This window comes from Cyprinus carpio, chromosome B20, assembly GCF_018340385.1.
Source record: "Cyprinus carpio isolate SPL01 chromosome B20, ASM1834038v1, whole genome shotgun sequence".
NCBI classification, from domain to species: domain Eukaryota; kingdom Metazoa; phylum Chordata; class Actinopteri; order Cypriniformes; family Cyprinidae; genus Cyprinus; species Cyprinus carpio.
In genome coordinates, this window is record NC_056616.1 from 25,644,194 (window position 1) to 25,665,885 (window position 21,692).

Below are 21,692 nucleotides of genomic sequence, written 5' to 3' on the forward strand. Positions count from 1 at the left end.
TTTTATTATATTTTGAAGTAGTTGTTTAATGATAAAAAATTTTACTTGCAACCAAACTTTGTTTTCAAATAATTATTAATTGTAATTATTATTATTTATTATTATTTATATATATATATATATTTGTCTTTAAAATAATTATTATTTGTATTTTTTTATTGTTTGCCTAAAAACTAATCTTTGGTTTCATATTATTAATACCTGTTGTTGTTGTTATTATTATTATTATTATTATTATTATTATTATTTTGTTTGTTTATTGTTATTATTTTTTTTTTTATTTTTTTATTATTCTTATTAAAATTTTTTTTTTTCTTATTATTATTAATTGTAATTATTATTATCATCATCGTTGTTATTATTTGTAATATTTTAAGTGCTTGTTTAATGATAAAACTCTTTAAAAACTGTTTGACTAAAAACTAATATTTGTTTTCATATTATTAATAACTATTATTATTATTATTATTATTATTATTGTTATTTATTTATTTATTTTTTTTAAATTCTAAATTACATGTTTAATGACAATACTGTTTTAAAAATTATTTTACACTCATAACCAAACTTTGTTATCAAATTATTATTATTATTATTATTATTATTATTATTATTATATTATTATTATATTTTGAAGTTTATGTGAATAATGTTCGCAAAGCTCTTTATAAATAAAAACATGTATAAATAAAACATAAAAATAATGAAAATGTAATGAAATTAATTTAATTAGGATGTCTAAATACATTTGCTAGAGTTTTCAAACGAGTTATTGTCATATTAATGCGTGAACCTCAGTCAGGCGCCTTTGGCTCCTAAAGAGAAGAACTGACCTCAGATCAGCGGAGCCTCCATTACACCTACCGTTCCGCACATCAGTATGATCATATAAACGCGTAGAAAATGTTTGTTTGTTCGCAATGTTGGATTAACTGAATATTATTTACCGGTGCCGAAAGGATTGTCAGTCAGGCAAACGCAGGGCAGCCATTGCGAAGGACCCCGCCCCTCCCTGATGCTATGCTCGTCAGCGCTGTGTTTACACACTAATAATAATAATAATAATTCTGTTCTCTGATACTTTTATTCAGTTCTGTCGATAAAAATGCCCCTGTTTGAAGGCTTGGGCAGTGGAGGGGAGAAGACAGCCGTGGTCATTGATTTAGGAGCGGCGTACACAAAGTAAGTGAGCGTAAGCTGTTAGCTCGAGGCTGAAATAGAAATAAAGTCGTGATATAAAACATGTTTTAGTCAAATTACAACTTATAAGACCTGATTTATGCGTCCTGACTCATCAGTTCATCGTTAAATTAATGACACTAAAGATATATATTTTATTACGAGTGTTTAAGGAGCATGATGGCGTGTAAACACTTTAGCTTGCTAATAATCTGTGAACACACTCATCAGTACTCAGCAGATATCTGGAGACTTTTTTTGTAAATACCATAAAATGTGGCTAAATCTGTCAGAGTCATATTTCAGGCTATAATTTATGCTGATCTATGCTGAAATATATATATGTATGTTATAAAAAGGTATATGAAAATTGTATGTACACACACACACACACATACATATATATATACACACACACACACACACACACATACATATACACACACACACACATATATACACACAGTAGTCAAAATTTGAAATCAAAAAAGTTCAGGTTAGGTTTGATCCACTTCAAATGTTTACTAGTATATATATACATATACATATACATATAAAATCTTAATGGTTCTAAAAAGGCTTTATGCTGATGTATGCTGAGTAATAAAACGGATTAGGACTAATAAAAAAAAAAAAAAGTATTATTGTTATATTACAGTATTAAGTATATGACCTGAAATGTCATGCAATGAATGTAAATTTTTATTAATATTTTTAGTTTTTTATAAAATATCCTAATATTATATTGTGCAGCACAAGTATCTTCCTGTCAGTAAGACAGTGAGCTGTGCGGCTCGTGGTGATGTGTTTGTGCTGATGCAGGATGCTCTGGTGTGTTTGTGTAGATGTGGTTTTGCTGGAGAGACGGGGCCGAGATTCATCATTCCCAGTGAAATTAAACACGCCGGATCTCCGGAGGTCGGTCTGAGAACTCTTATGGGAATTATCTCCATTTCTAAAGATCATATTAAACTAACATTTACTGCATCTTTATTTTAATACTGTCTGTGGAGCACAAAACCAGTCATAAAGGTCAGGGTTTTTAAATTAAGATGTATACATCATCTGAATAAATAAGCTTTCCATTGATGTATGGTTTGTTAAAAATTAAGTTTTGATATATTTACGGTAGGAAATTTACTAAATATCTTCATGGAACATGATCTTTACTTAATATCCTAATGATTTTTGTCATAAAAGAGAAATGTATAATTGTGACCCATACAATGTATTGTTGTCTATTGCTACAAATATACCTGTGCTACTGATGACTGCTTCTGTGCTGCAGGGACACAGATTGAATATTAAGTGAGTGTGTCTCTCTCTCAGGCTGTTCGAGTCGTCCAGTACAACATCAACACCGAGGAGCTCTACAGCATCCTGAAGGAGTTCGTCCACCTGCTGTACTTCCGGTAGCAGACGCTGTCCTCTTCTGTCTGAGAGCGGTTTGTGTTTGTTCATGGCAGCTGAACTCGTGATGCTGTTCCTCCCTTCAGGCATCTGCTGGTGAATCCTCGTCGAGACCGGCGCGTGGTGATCGTGGAGTCCATCCTCTGTCCCTCACACTTCAGAGAGACGCTCTCCAGAGTCTTCTTTAAGCACTTCGAGGTGAAGTCATGCTGCGTCTGTGTCTAAAATAAAGCGTCCTCTTATCTTAATGGCTGCTCTGTTGTGTCAAATCAAAAGATCACGTTCTTTATTATACGATCATTCTTATCCAATGCAGTTTCACAGTAAAAAAAATAAAGAATATGAATGGGAAAATAACTGAGAAATGCTAAGATCTACTAATAGAAGTGAGCCACATTTCTAGCTGTTACCTAAATTCTCTTGTGTAAAGGATGTAAAGCAGTCCTGCGGTATAGTAAGTATTTCTCGTGACGTTTCTTCATGTCTTTCTGTTGCAGGTCCCTTCGGTCCTGTTTGCTCCGAGTCATCTGATGTCTGTTATGACTCTGGGCATCCAGTCTGCTCTCGTCATGGACTGTGGATATACAGAGACCCTGGTGTTACCAGAATCCTTTGAAAGCAAATAAGCCCTAAAAGGAATAGTTCAATTAAAAATTAAAATGTGTTCACTCTCAGTTCATCTGAGATCAGGATGAGTGTGTTTCTTCATCAGGTTTGTAGAAATGTAGCATTGTATCAGTGTCTCAGCAATGGATGTGAATGGGTGCCGTCAGAATGAGAGTCCAAACAGCTGATAAAAACATCACAATAATCCACAAGTAATCCACAGCACTCCAGTCTATCAGTGAACATCTGGAGAAGACAAAAGATGAAACACATCCAGCATTAAGACGTTTTTAATCCATAATATCAGTTTAACAAAAATATGTTCTAAGAACATTTTCCTGACGTTTCTGTTATGTTACGAACACGCAATGCTTACTGAATGTTCAAAATGTCCAGTTTTTGAAAATGTTTTAAAAGTTTTTTTTTCTTTATTATACAAACGTTAAGGGAGCATTCCATTTGTATCATTTTCAAACATCACAGGAACGTTACTTTTGAATGATCTCTGAACGTTCTGAAACAAGTGTAGCATTTAAAAAACTCTTTAGATGAACGTCCAAATGAAAGGTTTTAGTAAAAAAGGTGGCATAAACTATGTGTAAATAACTCGATAACTTCGAATGAGCGTTCTGTTAATGTTACTGAAAGAACATTTGTTTATAACGTTGAGAGAACATTCTGAGAACATTTCCTGCTTTCTTGATAATAATCCATAATAACACTTCCTCCAGTGAAAAAGTGTTCTGGTGTGAATCAGGAGAGAAATCTGCACAGATCAAGCAGCGTTTAAACAGCTCTAAACAAATTTGTGTCTTGATTTTGATGTGAGAGACAACAGGAGATGCACTTTTTCACTGGAGGAAGTGTTATTATGGATTATGGACTCGTATTTTAGACATTAAAAACGTCTTGATGTATTTGTTTCTTCTCCAGATGTTAACTGATGGACTGGAGTGCTGTGGATTACTGTGATGTTTTTATTGACTCTCATTCTGACGGCACCCATTCACTGCAGAGCATCCATTGATGAGACACTGATGCAATGCTACAACTATTCCTTTAATTCTTATTCCTGGTCTGAATGATTGATTAGGGATGTTGTTCTAAAGAAAAACATGTTTGTCTTCACCTGTTGTGTTTGCACACAGTATTATCTGTGGATTGAAGTGTTTAGATGACTTTAACAGTGCATTAGATCTATGAAGGCATTCCGATCCTGTCCGCCTGGGAAGCTCTACCGATGGGAGGAAAAGCCATTCATAAGTAAGTGCTTGTGGAGCATCAGATGAAAAGAGACGGTGTGCAGATCACGATGCTTGTGTTTCTCTGTAGGGAGCTGCACAGTCTGCTGAGTGAGCAGTGCACACTAGACACCGACTCTGGCCCCGGCCTCAGTCTGCCCACCGTCATCAGTAAGACCAACACATCACACATTTTGAATTATATTTGATCCATCAGGCTTTGATCATCTGTTGGTCTTTGTCACAGGCGCTATTCCAGAGGATGTGGTGGAGGATATCAAAGGTACGCTTCCTCATGCGTAAAATAAGACATCGCTCTACATTTGCTCTTGACTCCTCTGCGAACACTGTTTCTGAACAAACCGTTGTCCGTGTGTCTGTATTTAGTGCGCACGTGTTTCGTTAGTGACCTGCAGAGGGGCATGAAGATCCAGGAGGCCAAATTTAACCTGGACGGATCTGCTGAGGTCAGAGAACACGCTTTGAAAAGCGACTATTAAAGCTGTCAGTCGATTCAGATGATTAATCGCTAGAAATATCAGGAAAGAAAATATTTTTTTTTCTTTCATATATCCAATTACAGTCAAAAAATACATAATGCCAGCAAGGCTAGTGTCCGCGGGTCCTTAAAAAAGTCTTAAAATGTCTTAAATAACGTTTTTCCTAATATAAGGCCTTAAAAAAGTCTTAAAATGTCTTAAATTCGTATTCGATTGGTCTTAAATATTTTTGGACACATTACCGCTAAAATATCTTTAGTGTGACAGACCTAATGACTGTTTACAATCATTGGACAGACCGAAGATTTTTTTCTTCCCTGCAGTATGTTACTGTGTCATCAGAGAGAATTGCAACAAGTTAGCAGAATACAGAATACAAGTTCGCGCTGAGGCTCACTCTGTTTGTGTCTTTGTGAGAGACTTCAGAACAAATGAGCGTAACAGCACACATAAAACTCAGAAGAAACACACTGAGGTAAAAACTCTAAATGTTTAGTTTATTCATAACATGATATAGTTAAGTAATACCATGACAAGTGAGCTATTTTGCTCAATATTCTGACAACGCAAAAAACATTCAAAACACCTAGAGTGCACGCATAACGTGAAGTCTAGTGCGCGTGCGCATTTACAGTGCACTCTTTCACTGCATGATTACCATATACAAATGTAATATTTTTTTACATATTTTAAATTGATTTTGAGTTTTTTTTTTTACCATATTCATTTAGACATCATATTGCCTGTTTATACTCTATTTCGCCAACAAAAATAATTCCAAACAAATCCACAGCGCTGTTTAACATTACAGCGTTGCCATTTTGTTCCCGAATGAATCAACCGTTTAAATGATTTGGTTCAATCGCAGTAATTCACTTATTAACAGTGATTTTCTGCCACCTACTGGCGGTTTTAATTTCACATTTAAAGTATCTTTTCATTTTTTTAAATCATTTCAAATATCAATATTCAACGTTTTATGTTTAATATATCAGATTATTTATGCATTTGTAACTGCAAGGTTAAATGCATTCATGTTCTTCATTCCTCTTCTGTTAAATACTTCTAAATGCCACTTCAGGTGCAGCTTATGTCTGGATTGCAAAGAGGACTTTTGTTGATACTGATTTTATTTGCTTATTGTCAAATTAATTATTATTACTATCTTATTATTCTAATTCACTGATTAAATGTAAGAATTTGACTTTGAGATAAGGCACACTTATAGAAAAAATGGCTTTATAAAGGTAAAATGCCCCATAACAGGTAAAAATTATAGATAAACTTATTAGAAAAGACCACCACACAGAATATGAAGAATATAAAAAAACGTTAGTAATCAGCTGTCCACAAAAGTCCTTAAGATACCAGCGTGATAACACACTCAATCAGTTGAATGAATGATTCAGTGACTCACTCATTAAGTGACTTACTGCCTGCACTTACTGGTAGTTTAGTTGAGAAGTATGTTGGAAAGTATGCATTTTTCCCCTTTTTGTATATTTATAAATGCATTTAAAACATTAATCTAATAACATTATTTATTGCAGTTGTAATTATTGTTATTTGCAGTGTAAATTATTTAATCTGCCTTGTAGCAGCCCTATAGTGTATATTGAATTTATTGATAAATTGTAATAATTTGACATGAAAGATGATGCATACATCTAAAAAGGTTAAACATAGGCCTTTGTAAAGATTTAAGTATGTAAAAGCTGATAGAACAGAACACTGATGAAAATATTGCTTCAGAATAAATTGTTTACTCCACCAAAAAATCTCAGTAATGCAGTTATTTTGCAGGGATATTTTTTATGGAATATTGTCTGCTGACATTAAAATTTCACTGTATATCGTAGTGATAAATATCATTTATTACATCAATTATATTTTGATTTCTTTTTAGTTTAAACACATTCAATATTACATATATGAATGTAATAAAATGTGTATTTACATTACAGGTTTAGGTCTTAAATTTCATATAAGGTGGTATTAAAAAGTCTTAAATTTAACTGGTTCATGTCTGTAGAAACACTGAATATTTTTTTTTCTTTCATATATCCAATTACAGTCAAAAAATACATAATGCCAATACTGTTTAGTTGTTTAAGTTTATTTGCCCAATAAATGACAATAACATTTTTTTGATTTAAACAATTTTTTGACAAATTCCTGTGTTTTCTCTCTCAACTTCATCTAAATCCACCGAGCACAATGCAACAATTAAATAATATAAAAAGTATCCCATACTGTATAAACGGTGTAACGTGAAGCATTTTGTACTGCTGTTCTCCAGTGTTTTTAATGTTTGCACAAATTATAGTGTTTCGCTCGTCTGTTATAGATTTTTTTAAACTTCATCCAAATCAACCCAAAGACTGAAGATGATTTTTGTTAAATAACCTTATTATATCTTATTAGATTTATAAATATTTATATATAAATAAAGTACCCCAGAGTACCCTAGAAACTGCATAGCAACAGCCCAGGGTACCCTAGCAGATGCATAGCAACACCTTAGCAACCACCCAGAGTACCCTAGCAACCAATATGAGGACCTTAGCATCTATCTATCTATCTTTAAGCTTTTAAAACTACTTTAAACTTCAAACTATTTCATCTTAAGCTTTTTTTAAATCTTTTCAAATTTTTTAAACTTTTCAAACTTTCTGGTCAGGCTTTTTCAAGCCAACTTAAAGACTGTCTTGATGAACTTTTTTTATTAATCTAGTATCTAGCTGTTAACTAACTCTGTGAGAATACATGTGGAATGAGTAAATATTGACCGTGGCTCTGATTGGTCCATCAGAGACCGGCTCCTCCCCCAGATGTGGAATATCCATTGGATGGCCGGAAGATTCTGCATATCAAGGGACCCATCAGGTAGAAAAAACCTTCAGACCGGACCTGATGATCTGATTTTTCCCAACTCTAATACCTCACAGTCACATATCTGTGGATATATATTTTCATTATGTTCTCCTGGAGTTTTTTTTTTTTCTTGCTGACTGTCAAGTTTATGGTCATTGAATGTCTTTCCTGAAGTAAATGTGACGTTATTACCCACAGAGCTGAGATGAGACGACACGTTCTCGTTATTGTCTCTGTGCTTCTTAGTGAAACATGCTCCGCTGTTTTCCAGAGACTCTGTGGCCGAGATGTTGTTCGAGCAGGATAATGAGGAGAAATCCATCGCCACGCTGCTGCTGGACACTTTGGTGAAGGTGCAAAATATTCAATTTTATCAAAGGACGAGGAAACGACTGATACGCATATTAAACCGCTCTTCTTTTCCTCTCTTACGACGTCCTGCGACAGTTTTGTTCCTGAAATGTTCCTTTCATTTGTTTTATTCAACGTGATCATAAATTCTGAAAAAGTACTTTAAGTACCCAATTAAAAAACGAAACAATTAATAGTCACCTAATCATCACGTTTATTTTATAATCAACACTCAAGTAAAAACCGAGTTGATTAAGCATTTAAACAGTGGCTGTGAAGTTTTAATGACAGATTAATTCAAACACAAAATGTATGGATATGTATATAGACATATAAACTGCACATAAGACGGTTTTTATATCAGCTAATAAATAATTTGTTGTTGAAATATAAACATTTAAATGGTGGCTTTAAAAAAACTTGTCTTTATGACAGATTCGTGCAAACGTGCATTAAATAATGAAGACAAAAGGTTCAGTAACAAATATAATTAATATATAATTTAGTGGATATATAATAAATCATAATGTTCCTCCTAGAGTTATTTTTTCTTGCTGACTATTCTGCTGCTCCATCAGCGCCCCCTGCTGTCAGAGAGTGGATTTACAGAGACTCACAGACTCATTTATTAATCAATTTAGAGGTTTACCATTTTATAAAACATTTTCAAAGTTGCTATTAGATAAACTGTTTGTCAGTCATGTTGCCAGACATCATTGTTAATATTATAGTTTTAGTTTTTATGCTACAAAATGTCATTTTATTTCATTTTATTGTTTGTTGATTTTAAGTGCAAAACTTGCTGAAGTGATTAATGTGTCAGTACTTTTTGAACATTTCCAGCACATTTTAACAATACCGTGATATTTTTGCTCACTATAATTGTGATGAGAAATTTTCATATCGTTACATTTGTAGTCCTCAGTTTTCCCAGCATTCGCTTTGTTTGTTCTGTGTTTGTTCCTCGCCAGTGTCCCATCGACACTCGTAAGGTTCTGTCGGAGAACCTGGTGATAATCGGCGGTACGTCCATGCTGCCCGGGTTCCTGCACCGACTCCTGTCTGAGATCCGTTCGCTGGTGGAGAAACCCAAGTACCGCGATGCTCTGGCTACCAAGAGCTTCCGGATCCACAGCCCACCCGCCAAACCCAACTGCACCGCCTGGTTAGGAGGTGAGCAAAGAAAGGCATGGCCGAGGCTTTGAGACTCCTGTCCTCTGCATGGGATGAGAAGAGTTTTATAAAGCAGTTGTGAAAATGAAGATTTGCTGGAAATGTGTTCACCCTCAATCCATCAGAGATCAGGATGAGTTTGTTTCTTCATCAGGTTTGTAGAAATGTAGCACTGCATCAGTGTCTCAGCAGTGGATGCTCTGCAGTGAATGGGTGCCGTCAGAATGAGAGTCCAAAAGGATGATATGTAATTTAAAATTTTTATTTTTGTTTTAGTTTTTGTGTTTAAGTGTGGTGAATGGGTAAGATGAAACATTAAGACGTTTTTAACTTCAAACTATTGCGTCCGGCTAAAATATGAGTTCATAATCCCAGTTAAAGGTGCCATAGAATGCATTGATGCAATATTTTAAATGATATCTACATAGAAGGTATGTGGCTTGGGTAAGGGCAAAAATTCTCCAGAAACGGCTTTTATATGTCCGTTTGAAGATGTAGTATTTGTCGATAGAATGGTATGGTTTGGTATTGCGTTGTTTGGAAGTAGTGTTGTCAAGAAACACGGGATTTCGGTAACAAGTCGGTACTAAAAAAATGAAAACGTTACGGTACCAGGTTTTCTTAAGTACCGGTGGTACCCAGTCAACCCGGTTCTTGATGCGCTATCCGAAAGCTATCCTCCAGTGTTGCCACATTCGCGGTTTAAACACTGTTGCCGCCGGGTTTTTTTCATGTCCACGGGTTAAAAAAAAACAACCCCAATAACATGATATTTAGCCCCTGGAATGCTAAATGTAAACCCCGCCAAAACACATGTATTTTATCCCCAGAACGCGATTTTTAACGAGGGACCCCCTCGAAACGCGAATGCGTGGGTTTTTGTTGTGAAAACCTGGCAACCTCTTCATAAAAGCAATGGAGACCTCAAGAGGAGGAAACACATCAAACTAACAAAACCCCCGATCAAGTCCAATCAGGTAAGTTTCAATTACATTTGTAATATTTAGACCTTCTATTAGGAATATTATTACATACTTTAATTTAAATGTCGGATTTAAATAAACATCGGCGTTAGCGTATACGTTATGTAGTTAATTGTTCGCATAAATGCAACTTACGCTAATATAATGAGCATTAGAATTTCATTTCTTTGTTAACTAATTAATGCTCCTATTACTGTAAAAAAAAAAAAAAAAACAGGAGAACATACAGATTTTTAAGTGGCAGCAGAACTAAGGCTAAACTTTTGCCGCGTTTCCACCAAAATTACCCCGAACAATTGTACCAGGAACTATTTTCGCCCCAGACCTGTTGCTTTCTGTGTTTCCACCGCTGTCTAAAGTATCGTGAAGATTAGGCAAATAGTCTGGTGACGTAGGTACAAAGCACGCTAATTTCAGACTTGCATCCTCGGTAGTTTGGACTTTACGAGTTCGACTCGGGAGTGTGATCTCCTGCGGACAGGACGACGCAAGCCTTTCATTTTCATTTAAACATAATAATAGCTGCAGAAATGTACTTAGTTCAGGGAAATGTGTATATATAAAGCCTACATTACATTGAAACGAAATATTATATCAGTTGCCTCTTTTTATTTTCATCTTAACATATAGATAAATTGAATAAAGACCAAAGATTACCTGTTATGTTTACCCAAAACGAATTATATTTTACATTTAACCAATAAAGAGACATCAGAGCCAGCGGCAAATATCAGAAGCACTAGCCGAGTTGAGACTGCTCTCGGCGGATGCATGAGCAATGAGCTCCCAGCTGATTGCGTGGAGCTGATCGTCTCTGAAATCGGTGAAACACATTTTTAAATAGGCGCTGTCTTTATAAATAAACCACGGATTTGAGTTTTAAACAACTCCATTCTGGCCTGAAATACTTTTAATACTACATTTCATGACATGATAACAGTAATATTTTGAAAATCATCAGAATAAATGGTGGTTGAAATCACAATGCTGCGTGAACTCAACCAATCAGCATGCTCGGCGCCCAAGTCCCGCCCCCAAAAGTTCTGGACCTTTGAAAAAGTACTACCTCGCGAGCAGGGACTTTCTGAGGGGCATTTTTTTTTTACCCTGATCTTTATTTAGATCCTGGTTCCTGCTGTGGAAACACACGGAGTACCAGCCCAAAGTCCCTAGTTCCTCTGTAAAGTTCCAGCGGTGGAAACACGGCTTTTTTGGTGAAACTTGTTTACTTTTTTCATACTTTTATCACTTGTGGAAAAACTTGAAACAATTTTAAATAAGTATAAAGAATGGCATTGGTTTTATACATTTAATTTATGTTTAACGTTATTAATAAAAATAATGTTGTTCAATTAGCATGTTTTTGTGTTTTGCTTTGGTACTGAAATTGGTACAGAGAACCGTGGATACTGAAATTTTGGTACCGTAACAACACTATTTGGAAGAGTAATGAATAGTTCTGCACGATATTGGGAAAAAATTACATTGCGATATTTTATTATTTCTGCGATATATATTGCGATATGAAATCTAATCTAATTTTTTCTTACAAACAAAAATGGGGTGAGCACACTTACATTCTCATTTTAAATGATTTAAGCATCAGAGTATTATTTAAATTTGAGTAAATTATTTGTTTGTAACTTTAGGATATGGTTTGAATTGTTAACATATTAACTAACATGAACTTACCACGAGCAATACTTTTGTTACTATATTTATTAATCTTTGTTTATCTTAGTTTATAAAATCACAGCTGTTCATTGTTTGGTAATGTCACTTCACAGTGCATTAATTATGTTAACAAATACTTTTGATTTCAACTATGAAGGTTATAGCCTAAATGTTGAAATTATTAATGTTGTAGAAGTGCAGTTTAGTAATAGTAAATGTTAAGTAATGTACTTAAATAGGTTAATAAATAGAACATTATTGTAAAGTGTTACAGATTTTTTTTAATACACCAATTTAGACGTCTCGTGAGTTCAGTGTTGGACAGGTCAGTTGTTTAAACCATTCATTAAATTGAATCGGTTCAAAGGAATCAATACGTGTACGGCACGTGTTGTGTAATTATCTCGGCAGTTTAGGATATCGCACAAGATTTGACAACACAGAAAACATTTCATCACTGGATAGTTTTTTTTTATTTTTTTTTCAACACCATCGTGTCAATTGATTTTTATTAATATTCGCGAGGGAGAGAGAAAGACAGCGCTCGTGTTGTTTGAAGACGGTGAAGGTGAGCGCGCGCGGCCGGGGCGCTCTCTCTCTCTCTCTCTCTCTCGCTCGCTCGCTCGCTCGCTCTGCTCTTCTCTCTCTCTCTCGCTCTTTTGTGTGCCCTGTTAAACTGACAGGACTTAAAAACCCATGCAAATGATAAACTTTCACTCTATGATGGTTAAGCTGTGCAATTTATCCGTGAATCACATTCGTCAAGGGCCAGGGAGCAGCTGGCCCGAAAGGTTAATGAATAACGGATCAACTACGACAGCCTACATCGCACATCCTGCGATGTGACTATCGTGGATTCGTACATCGCGATATCGATGCTTAAACGACACATCGTGCAGCCCTGAGAACCGTGGATACTGAAATTTTGGTACCGTAACAACACTATTTGGAAACGGATCTCTACTGTCCTGCGTGAACGATGGAGAGATTAGGCATCCAAACTGATATGTTTGAGCCTGTATCAGACGAAGATACAGATTTTGAGAGTTTTTGCAAGAATGTTTAGCGTCCGAGTGAACGAGGCTTGGGAGAGTTGTGAGTGAATGAGCGGACGCAGGCTCTGTGTTGCCAGATCCAGCTGTTTTAAGCATTTTGGGACTTGTCTTTTCCACTTTTTTTGACACTTTAGAAAGTTAACTAAGTCAGAAGTTGCAGTTTAGGGTCAGCGATATCTTTATCTTATCTTAATTGCAAAATATTTGAAATAATATTGGTTTATTTTTATTTATTTATCGGTTTTAATAGCAATATCTGGCAACACTGCATCGATGATTCGGCTGTGCAGGTCCGGCTGGCCTAGAACATGGGCTGGTATACGTTATGCAAATGTTGAGGGCGTAAACATTAATGATCCCTACTGTAACGTCACAGTCAGTGTTATGTTTGGATACGCCACATTTTCAATGGTCTTTTGCAGCACGAGATTTTCAGTGTTGTTTGAGGCTCACGGTATGTCCGTGTACAGAGCTATGCCAAGGTAAACACAGTTTTCCATTCTATGGCACCTTTAACAGAAATGTGTTGTAATAACGTTTTGCTAGCTTTTCCATGAAGTTATGAAAATGTTATTTTTGAATGTTCACTGGACGTCCATTTTTTTAAAAAAATGTTTTTTCCTGGTTATGAGAATGTTAAGGGAACAATTTGATCATTTTCCAAACATTATGGAAACATTACTTCTCAATGGTCTCTGAACATTGTGAAACAAGTAGTAACATTTAAAAAAAAATCCATGAACTATGCATGAATAATGTTTTTTTATGCCAACGTTTTGAGAACATTATTAAAGACCGAATAACTTTGAATGAACATTCTGTTAATCTAACTGGCAGAACGATTGCTCATAACTTTGAGAGAACCTCATCAGAACATTCCCTGTTAGCTGGAAAACACTTACTCCAATGAAAAAGTAATTGGATGTGATGCTACGTTTGTACAAATCTGATGAAGAAACAAACTCATCTACATCTCTGATGGCCTGAGAGCGAGCACATTTTCATTTTTGGGGGAACTTTTCCTTCAACACACCCGGAGATCACAATTTTCTGCCAGTGAAGTTTTGAACCATTCACTCAAGGTTGTTTTGTTTCTTCTTCTCATGTAGGTGCTATATTTGGAGCATTGCAGGACATTTTAGGGAGTCGTTCAGTGTCCAGAGATTACTACAACCAGACGGGCCGCATCCCAGACTGGTGTTGTCTCAGCACTCCTCTACCAGATTCAGTCTATGAGGCGGGAAAGACGCCTCCGCCTCTTATGAAGAGGGCCTTCTCCACCGAGAAATGAACTGGACACTTCAAATTGGGGAAAATCGTTTCAAATGCACTAAATGGTTATCTAGCTTAAACCATGGCAGTACTTATGATGTAGTTTATGTCAAAAGGTTACTTTTTATTATTATTTAAATGTATGCTTGATCTTTGCACCATCAAAGACAGATCACGGAAGGCATCTTGACCATAGTGCCAAGAAACGACGTAATATTTCAATTCTGTTTAACAACAGCAAGCTTGAAGTGCTGAATATGTTGAAACGTTTTGTGTATTTATTAGGTTTGTGAAGAAATAAACATTCCAAAATTGGTGTTTGCAGCCGGGGTCTTCTATTGTACTTGTCATTAAGTGTCAACTGATTTAGTCATGTTAACTCTGATTGTTTTTTTTGTTTTTTTTTTGCAGTCATGTTTTACTAAAGAAAGTCTGAGGTCTGATTGTAAAGAATAAAAGGCTGTCAGAGTTTCTCTTGAACCATGTATTTTCTAGTAGTTTCAATAAATAGACATACTTCTATTATTTCCCCCAAGTAATCAAAAAGGTAAATTTTTGAGATATTAGCGAACTGTGAGATAGATCAGTCGTGACATAAATAGTCAAAATGACCTTTTTCATTTTATTTTATTTATTTATTTTTTTTTATTCTGTGGTGGAAATAAGCTTCCAGATACTTAAAATCATTTACTGCTTCAAATAATATTTTCCTCATTTGTAAGTGCACACTTTTCTGCAGGGAGTGGTAAGGACAACGGCACCAAAGAAGAACATCTACTTTTGGCAAGTTCCAATAAATAACTTGGGATTGAACCTTTCTTATTTGTTGTCAATATGACATTGGAATCAAGAAACACCATGTTAACCGAATTTGAGAACCAATTACAATCAGATTAGTAAGATATTTTGAATTAAGTTTGTGCATTTATGTTCAAAATGGGAAAAATAAGAACTGAATCTTGAGATCCAAGGAGAATTACCCAGTTGCATAAGCTCCCATTTCTGCATGTCTTGAGAACCATGGGTGTTAATGAAAAGGGAGGGACTATCGTTAATTAACTAAAATCTGTAGAATACAAAAAGACCAAAGGACAATATCTCAATACTGAACAATGGCTGGAAGTTGGTGTTTGGTTCAGATTTTGTCATGATGTTCCACAGTGGAGTGATGTGCCTCAGAACCTTCAAGCCCTGATGATCCTGAAAACTAACCAGCAGTTTCAGTTTCAGAAGCCAGTGGTGCGGGCAGAGCCCCTTGATAAATGTGCTGTAGCTGATTATTAGCAGATCCAATGTGGAAAACCTGGGATCAGTGGTGCTGAGTGTGAAGCTATCAACTGCTGCTTTAACGGACAGCAGTGTTACTATGGGAGGGCAGGTAAGTGTTCGCAGTCTTCTGTTCATGTTAAATTGATTCTCAGAATTAACCTGCTCTTGTACCTTGTTCTAGTGTCTGTCCAGTGTATCAGAGATGGTCAGTTTGTGGTAGTGGTGGCTAGAGATGTTACTTTGCCTCGACTGAGTCTGGATTCGGTTCGTCTGCTGGGTGGAAATGACCCACCTTGTGCTCCTGTGGAGTCCACACCTTCCTTTGCAATATACCAGTTCCCTGTGACTGCATGCGGCACGAGTGTGATGGTGAGCAGCTGCTTCTGGTTTTATTCTGCATTGCTTATGATGGACTGGATGCTGACACTGTTCCTATTCACAGGAGGACAGCGGATATGTGGTGTATGGAAAACCGAATGACCTCCTCGTATGAAGTGGGGATTGGACCATATGGTTCTATCACAAGGGACAGTCATTTTGAGTAGGTGATCCATGTCTTGGTGTGACCATTTAATCCCTGATAAATGCTACAAGCTCGCTGTGTGTCGTCCAGGTTTCTCTTCCAGTGTAGATATTCTGGAACTTCTGTGGAAGCTCTGGTTGTGGAGGTCAACTCTATTCCTCCACCTCCACCAGTAGCTGCTCCTGGACCTCTCAGGGTGGAGCTCAGACTGGCCAATGGTCAATGTGTCACCAAAGGCTGTGCTGAAGGTAAGGTCTTGTCCTCGGTCTGTCTAAAGCCTTTCAAACTTGAGTCTGGTTAGACCCCAGTGTTCATGCTCAGGGGATGAGGCCTACACGTCCTACTACAGTGATACTGATTATCCCGTCACAAAAGTCCTGCGGGAGCCTGTGAATTTTGAGGTGCGCATTATAGAGAGGACTGACCCCAACATTGCCCTGATGCTGGGACATTGTTTACTTCAACCCCCAGTCCACTCGGTCTCCCCCAGTGGGACCTTCTGATCAATGGGTGAGTGTACAGCCAATCTTTATCCAGTTAGTGTGCTGGGAGAAGCTTTCTAACCTTCATCTTCAGATGCCCTTACCAGGATGACCGTTACCTGACCACACTGGTTCCAGTGACTGGGTCGTCTGGTCTTCAGTTCCCAACCCACTACAAGCGCTTTGTTGTGAAGATGTTCACATTTGTAGATCCAGCCTCACTGGCTGCTCTGCAGGAAACTGTATGCCCCCTTTTACTTAAACAATTTTACTACTTGTGGATTCTGTGACTTGAGCCTCTTTCTTCCCTGTCAGGTCTTCATCCACTGCAGTACAGAAGTGTGCCATCCATCATCTGGCTCTTGTGAGCAAAGCTGTGCTAGGAAACGTGAGTTCTTGCTTTCTCTTGACAAGAGGAACTGAGCATTTTAAGTGCATTCACACTTCTAACATTTCTCTTTCAGGAAGAGACCCTCATATCAAGGCTGTCTCTGGTGAGCAGGCTGTGGTTTCTAGTGGAGAAGTTACTCTGGTCATGTAAATCTAGTGTTTTAAATAAACTTTACAGAACCCTGAGGTATCTTTGTCTATTGGCGTGTTGGTTCTGCAGAATCTGGCATAACATGCCTTCTCCCAGTTTTTATCCCACACTATTAAACCAAGTTTCCACAACCTCTTGTAAGGTCATGCATTCTGAGTCCAGGCTTCTGTATAAGCCATGACCTTTATCCATCCTCCAGTTTCTAACCTGGGGCAGCACAATGTTTAATTTTAAGGGTTAATCGTTAACTTGTTTGTTAACACTGGGGTGTCAAACTCAATTGCTGGAGGGCCGGAGCTCTGCAGAGTTGTTCCAACCCTGCTCCAACACACCATGTAGTTTTAAAATGAGTCTAAAGGACTTGATTAGTTGGCTCAGGTGTTTAATTGGGGTTGAATCTAAACTCTGCAGGACTCCATCCCTCTAGGAATTGAGTTTGGTTTGGTGTCTTGCTCAAGGGCACCTCAGCTGTGAGTATTGATATAAATACCCCAATTCCTGCTGGTACTGAGACTTGAGCCTGTAACTTTTTGGTTACAAGTCTGACTCTTTAACCATTAGGCCAAGAATCAGCCACCACAACTTGTAGGTGATGTTCTATGCATTTGTCAGTCATGCTAGTACTAGCTGCTTAAATGGGGGAAGGTTTAGTTGCAAGCTGGGCTGTTGTGGCCTAATGGTTGGAGTCTGACTTGTAAACTGAAGGTTGCAAGTTTAATACTCAATACTAGTAGGTTAGGGATTGAATGAACTTTACTTTCTTCCACTTTCAATACACCCAGTTGCTCCCCGGGCACCACAGCGACTGGCTGCCAACTGCTCTGTGTGTGTTCACCACTTCTAATGTGCATGCAGTAACTTGGAAGGGTTAAATGCAGAGGACAGTTTTCAAGTATGGGTTCCCATACTTTGCTGTCAGGTCAAAAAGCGTTGGTTTCTAGAATCTCTTTATATTTGTATAAGCATTTATTTCCCACTTCAGACAAAAAAGTAATGGTGGGAAGTAAAAGAATTCCTTTGTATGTTTAGCTGAGAGAAAAAACCTGGTGGAGCCAATCTTTCTCTGACAAGAAACAAATTACAATACATATGTATTTCAATAAATGTGAGGCATTTTATTTCAGGGACTGAGGTGCCCTTGAGCAAGGCACCAAACCCCCAACTGCTCCCCGGGCACCACAGCATAAATGGCTGCCCACTGCTCCAGGTGTGTGTGTTCACTGGTGTGTGTGCACTTTGGATGGGTTAAATGCAGAGCACGAATTTTGAGTATGGGTCGCCATACTTGGCTGTATGTCACGTCACTTTCACTTTTTACACTTTCAAATGCATCTAATATCACTACAGCTGAAAGACATGCAGATAGAGATGCAATGATGAAACATGGTAGACCATAAACACACAATTGCAATGCTATGCTAATTGGCATAGCTTGCATCACAGTATAGAATTTTATTAAAAATAGTTTCTCTCACTGTGATAAGAAGCAACATGGAACCACAGAAGCTAACTGTTTTAAACACAGCTGATGTTATATAGTGATTTTGGAGTAAAACATGGTATTAGTCTCAGAAATTGTCTTGTTTGACGCTGTGTTATGCAACCGTACTACCCATCCCTGTTGCCAGGAACAACTGTTTCATAACTCATTTTGAAAAGTACATTCACGTATAAAGATTATGTGGTTGTTTTTAAGAAGGGCAAAAGCAAAGGGTGAGTGAAGGTTTAAAAAAAAAAGAAAGGGTTTAAAACAGTGTGAATAGAAAGAAAAAAAATAATGTGGGGTATGGGTAAGGTTGGGCATTGTTTGAATTTTAAAGGTGCCATAGGATGCATTGTTTCAATATTTTAAATTGTTCTCTGATGTCCCCAGAGTGTGTATGTGAAGTTTTATCTCAAAATACCCCACAGATCATTTTTTTATAGCTTGTTGAAATTGCCACATTTAGGGTATGAGCCAAAACGTGCTGTTTTTTGTGTTTGTCCCCTTTAAATGAAAATGAGCTGGTGCTCCTGCCTCCCTTTTCAGAAGAGTGTGGAGCTTCAAGAGCTCCTGCTCGCGGGCATACCAGCGGTGTTACGGTTTAAGTGGTGGTGACCGTGTTACTGATCCTCACGTTGCTTCCAAATGCAATTTTTAACTACCACATTCCTATTTACGATCATTCTGGTAGCACGTGAAGGCAGCAGTAGTGAAAACAGGCAGAGACAATGGTAGTTTTAGCAACATTAGCCTTACAGAGAGCCAAGAAGCTCTTTTGGAAAACAAAATTTGAGGCATGATGCTTACTTTGGCTGGAGTCTGGACGTTTGCGCATGTAGCGTTAGTATGACTCCCTCTTTCAGAAGCAATCTCTGCACAACTCTAGTGCTGAACTGACCCTCGTTTGTGAGGCAGTCCGGCGTAAAATGTTAGCACAAAGGTATATGACTTTTCCGTGTTTTTCCAGGACATTCCCTTTGAAAATGAAATTTAACCACCGTGTCCTCAGCGGTCTATGGAAAATCCTATGTTCGTTGGTGCATCCCAACACACGACACTTTTAATGGCTCTTTGGTGATGCCATTGTATCTGCAGCAGCTACAGCAAGAAAACAGTAATGACGGACCACTGCTTCTCACTCAGGGCTGTGTATGTCAAGTTAAGTCAAGTCAAGTTGAGCTTTATTGTTACAGTGGAATGAAATGTCGTGACTCACAGGACCATGGTGCTACATAAATACAGTATAAATCTATACACAACTAACCTATTGACAGATTCTGACTATAAATATACTATATATAAAACTTTACCTATACATAAACTAAAAAATACAAGCTATACGAATGCTTCACATAAATACTGTACCTATACACAACTAACCTTCTGACAGATTTTTACTATAAATATACTATATATAAATGTTTACCTTTACATAAACTAAAAAAATACAAACTATACGAATGCTTCACATAATACTGTACATGTGCAAAGAGAAACATCGTAAGTCAAGCAGATGGCTGGGGAACAGTGCAAGATGATTTGTAGTGAATTAGCATGTAAACACATATTACTGAGTCTTTTGTGGGATTACGTACACACAGCAGTGTGTGAGAAAAGTGTCTACTGTGCACAGAGGAAAGAGTGTTACTACAGGTGGTTTGTAGAGGACCACTGAGCTGTGTGTAACACACTTTGAATTGCAAAAAAAAGAGAGTTTCAGACAGCTTTTTCTGTGATGTGGTAAGGTTGGAGGGTGTGTTGGGGGGAGGGTGGAGGAGGTGAGATGTTCCATGTTTCAGTAGGTAGGGGGTTTGTGTGGGGTTTCAGAGGAGTTCGGGGTGATTTGAGTTCAGGGCTCTCACAGCCTGGGGGAAAAAGCTGTTGGGCAGTCTGGCGGAGTGGGCTCTGATGCTCCGGTACCATCTTCCTGATGGTAGAAGCTGGAAGAGACTGTGGGAGGGATGGGTGGGGTCCTTCACGATACTGCTGGCTTTGCTGGAGCATTGTGTAAGGAAAATGTCCAGGATGGAGGGGAGAGGGGCACCGATGATCTTTGCAGCTGTGTTCACTGTCCGCTGGAGGGTCTTGCAGTCTGCTGCACTACAGTTCCCGTACCAGACAGTGATGCAGCTGGTCAGCATGCTCTCAATGGTTCCCCTTTAGAATGTGGCGAGGATGGGTGGGAGGAGACTTGCTCTTTTCAGCCAGCGGAGAAAGTGTAGGCGCTGCTGTGCCTTCTTGGAAAGTGTCATGGTGTTTGGTGGTCCAGGTGAGATCCTCTGTGATGTGCACCCCCAGGAATTTAGTGCTGCTGACTCTCTCCACAGTCAAGCTGTTGATGATTAGTGGGGGGTTTTCAACGGAGTTTCTCCTGAAGTCCATCACAGCCTCCTTTGCCTTCTCCACATTGAGGGACAGGTTGTTAGTGCCACACCATTCAGCCAGCTATGCCACTTCCTCCATGTAGTGCATTTCATCGCTGTTGCCGATGAGACCTACCACCGTTGTGTCATCCGCAAACTTGATGATGTAGTTGAAGCTGAACTTGGCAGTGCAGTCGTGGGTCACCAGCGTGAAGAGCAGCGGGCTCAGTACACAGCCTTGTGGGGCACCTGTGCTCAGTGTGCAGGGCAACTGGGTAAGCAGGGCAACTGGGTGACTGTGAGGCGGCATAGTCGTGGGTCTAAACACCGCTCTTCTGTTCCGATCAAAACATTAAACAGGTTCTCCCCACTCAGTGAAGCACCCACTGATAAACCTGATGAAAGTGCACTAGTTATTGGCGATTCTATTGTATGGAACGTGAAAATAGAGACACCAGCCACCATAGTTCAATGTTTACCGGGAGCCAGAGCACCTGACATCTTGGCAAATTTAAAAGTGCTGGCTAATGCTAAACGTGAATACAGTAAGATTGTTATTCACGCCGGCGCTAATGATGTTAGACTTCGCCAGTCGGAGATCACTAAAAATAACATTAAAGAGGTGTGTGAACTTGCAAGTATGATGTCAGACACTGTAATATGCTCTGGTCCCCTCCCTGCTTACCGTGGTGATGAGATGCATAGCAGATTGT

General features: G+C 37.9%; 1 protein-coding gene and 1 pseudogene across 1 annotated transcript; both read left to right on the plus strand.

Moving 5' to 3' along the window:
- Positions 1–912: 912 nt before the first annotated feature.
- On the plus strand, positions 913–14,634 carry LOC109069085 (actin-related protein 10-like). The gene is made up of 13 exons (XM_042747085.1): positions 913–1,182; positions 2,025–2,097; positions 2,509–2,591; positions 2,676–2,787; positions 3,087–3,194; positions 4,391–4,458; positions 4,528–4,607; positions 4,684–4,719; positions 4,824–4,903; positions 7,749–7,822; positions 8,082–8,163; positions 9,133–9,334; positions 14,156–14,634. Exons 1-13 carry the CDS (start codon positions 1,106–1,108, stop codon positions 14,335–14,337), a joined length of 1,257 nt encoding a protein of 418 aa, XP_042603019.1. The 5' UTR covers positions 913–1,105; the 3' UTR covers positions 14,338–14,634.
- Positions 14,635–15,497: 863 nt separating this feature from the next.
- LOC109108464 lies at positions 15,498–17,151 on the plus strand (annotated as a pseudogene).
- Positions 17,152–21,692: the final 4,541 nt, after the last annotated feature.

Excerpts from the sequence above, each read along its gene's own strand:
- LOC109069085 (XM_042747085.1), top strand. The coding sequence starts at position 1,106 with ATGCCCCTGTTTGAAGGCTTGGGCAGTGGAGGGGAGAAGACAGCCGTG. Across the intron at positions 2,592-2,675 it reads GTCCACCTGCTGTACTTCCG|GCATCTGCTGGTGAATCCTC; the intron begins GTAGCAGACGCT and ends TCCTCCCTTCAG. Across the intron at positions 8,164-9,132 it reads TGCTGGACACTTTGGTGAAG|TGTCCCATCGACACTCGTAA; the intron begins GTGCAAAATATT and ends GTTCCTCGCCAG.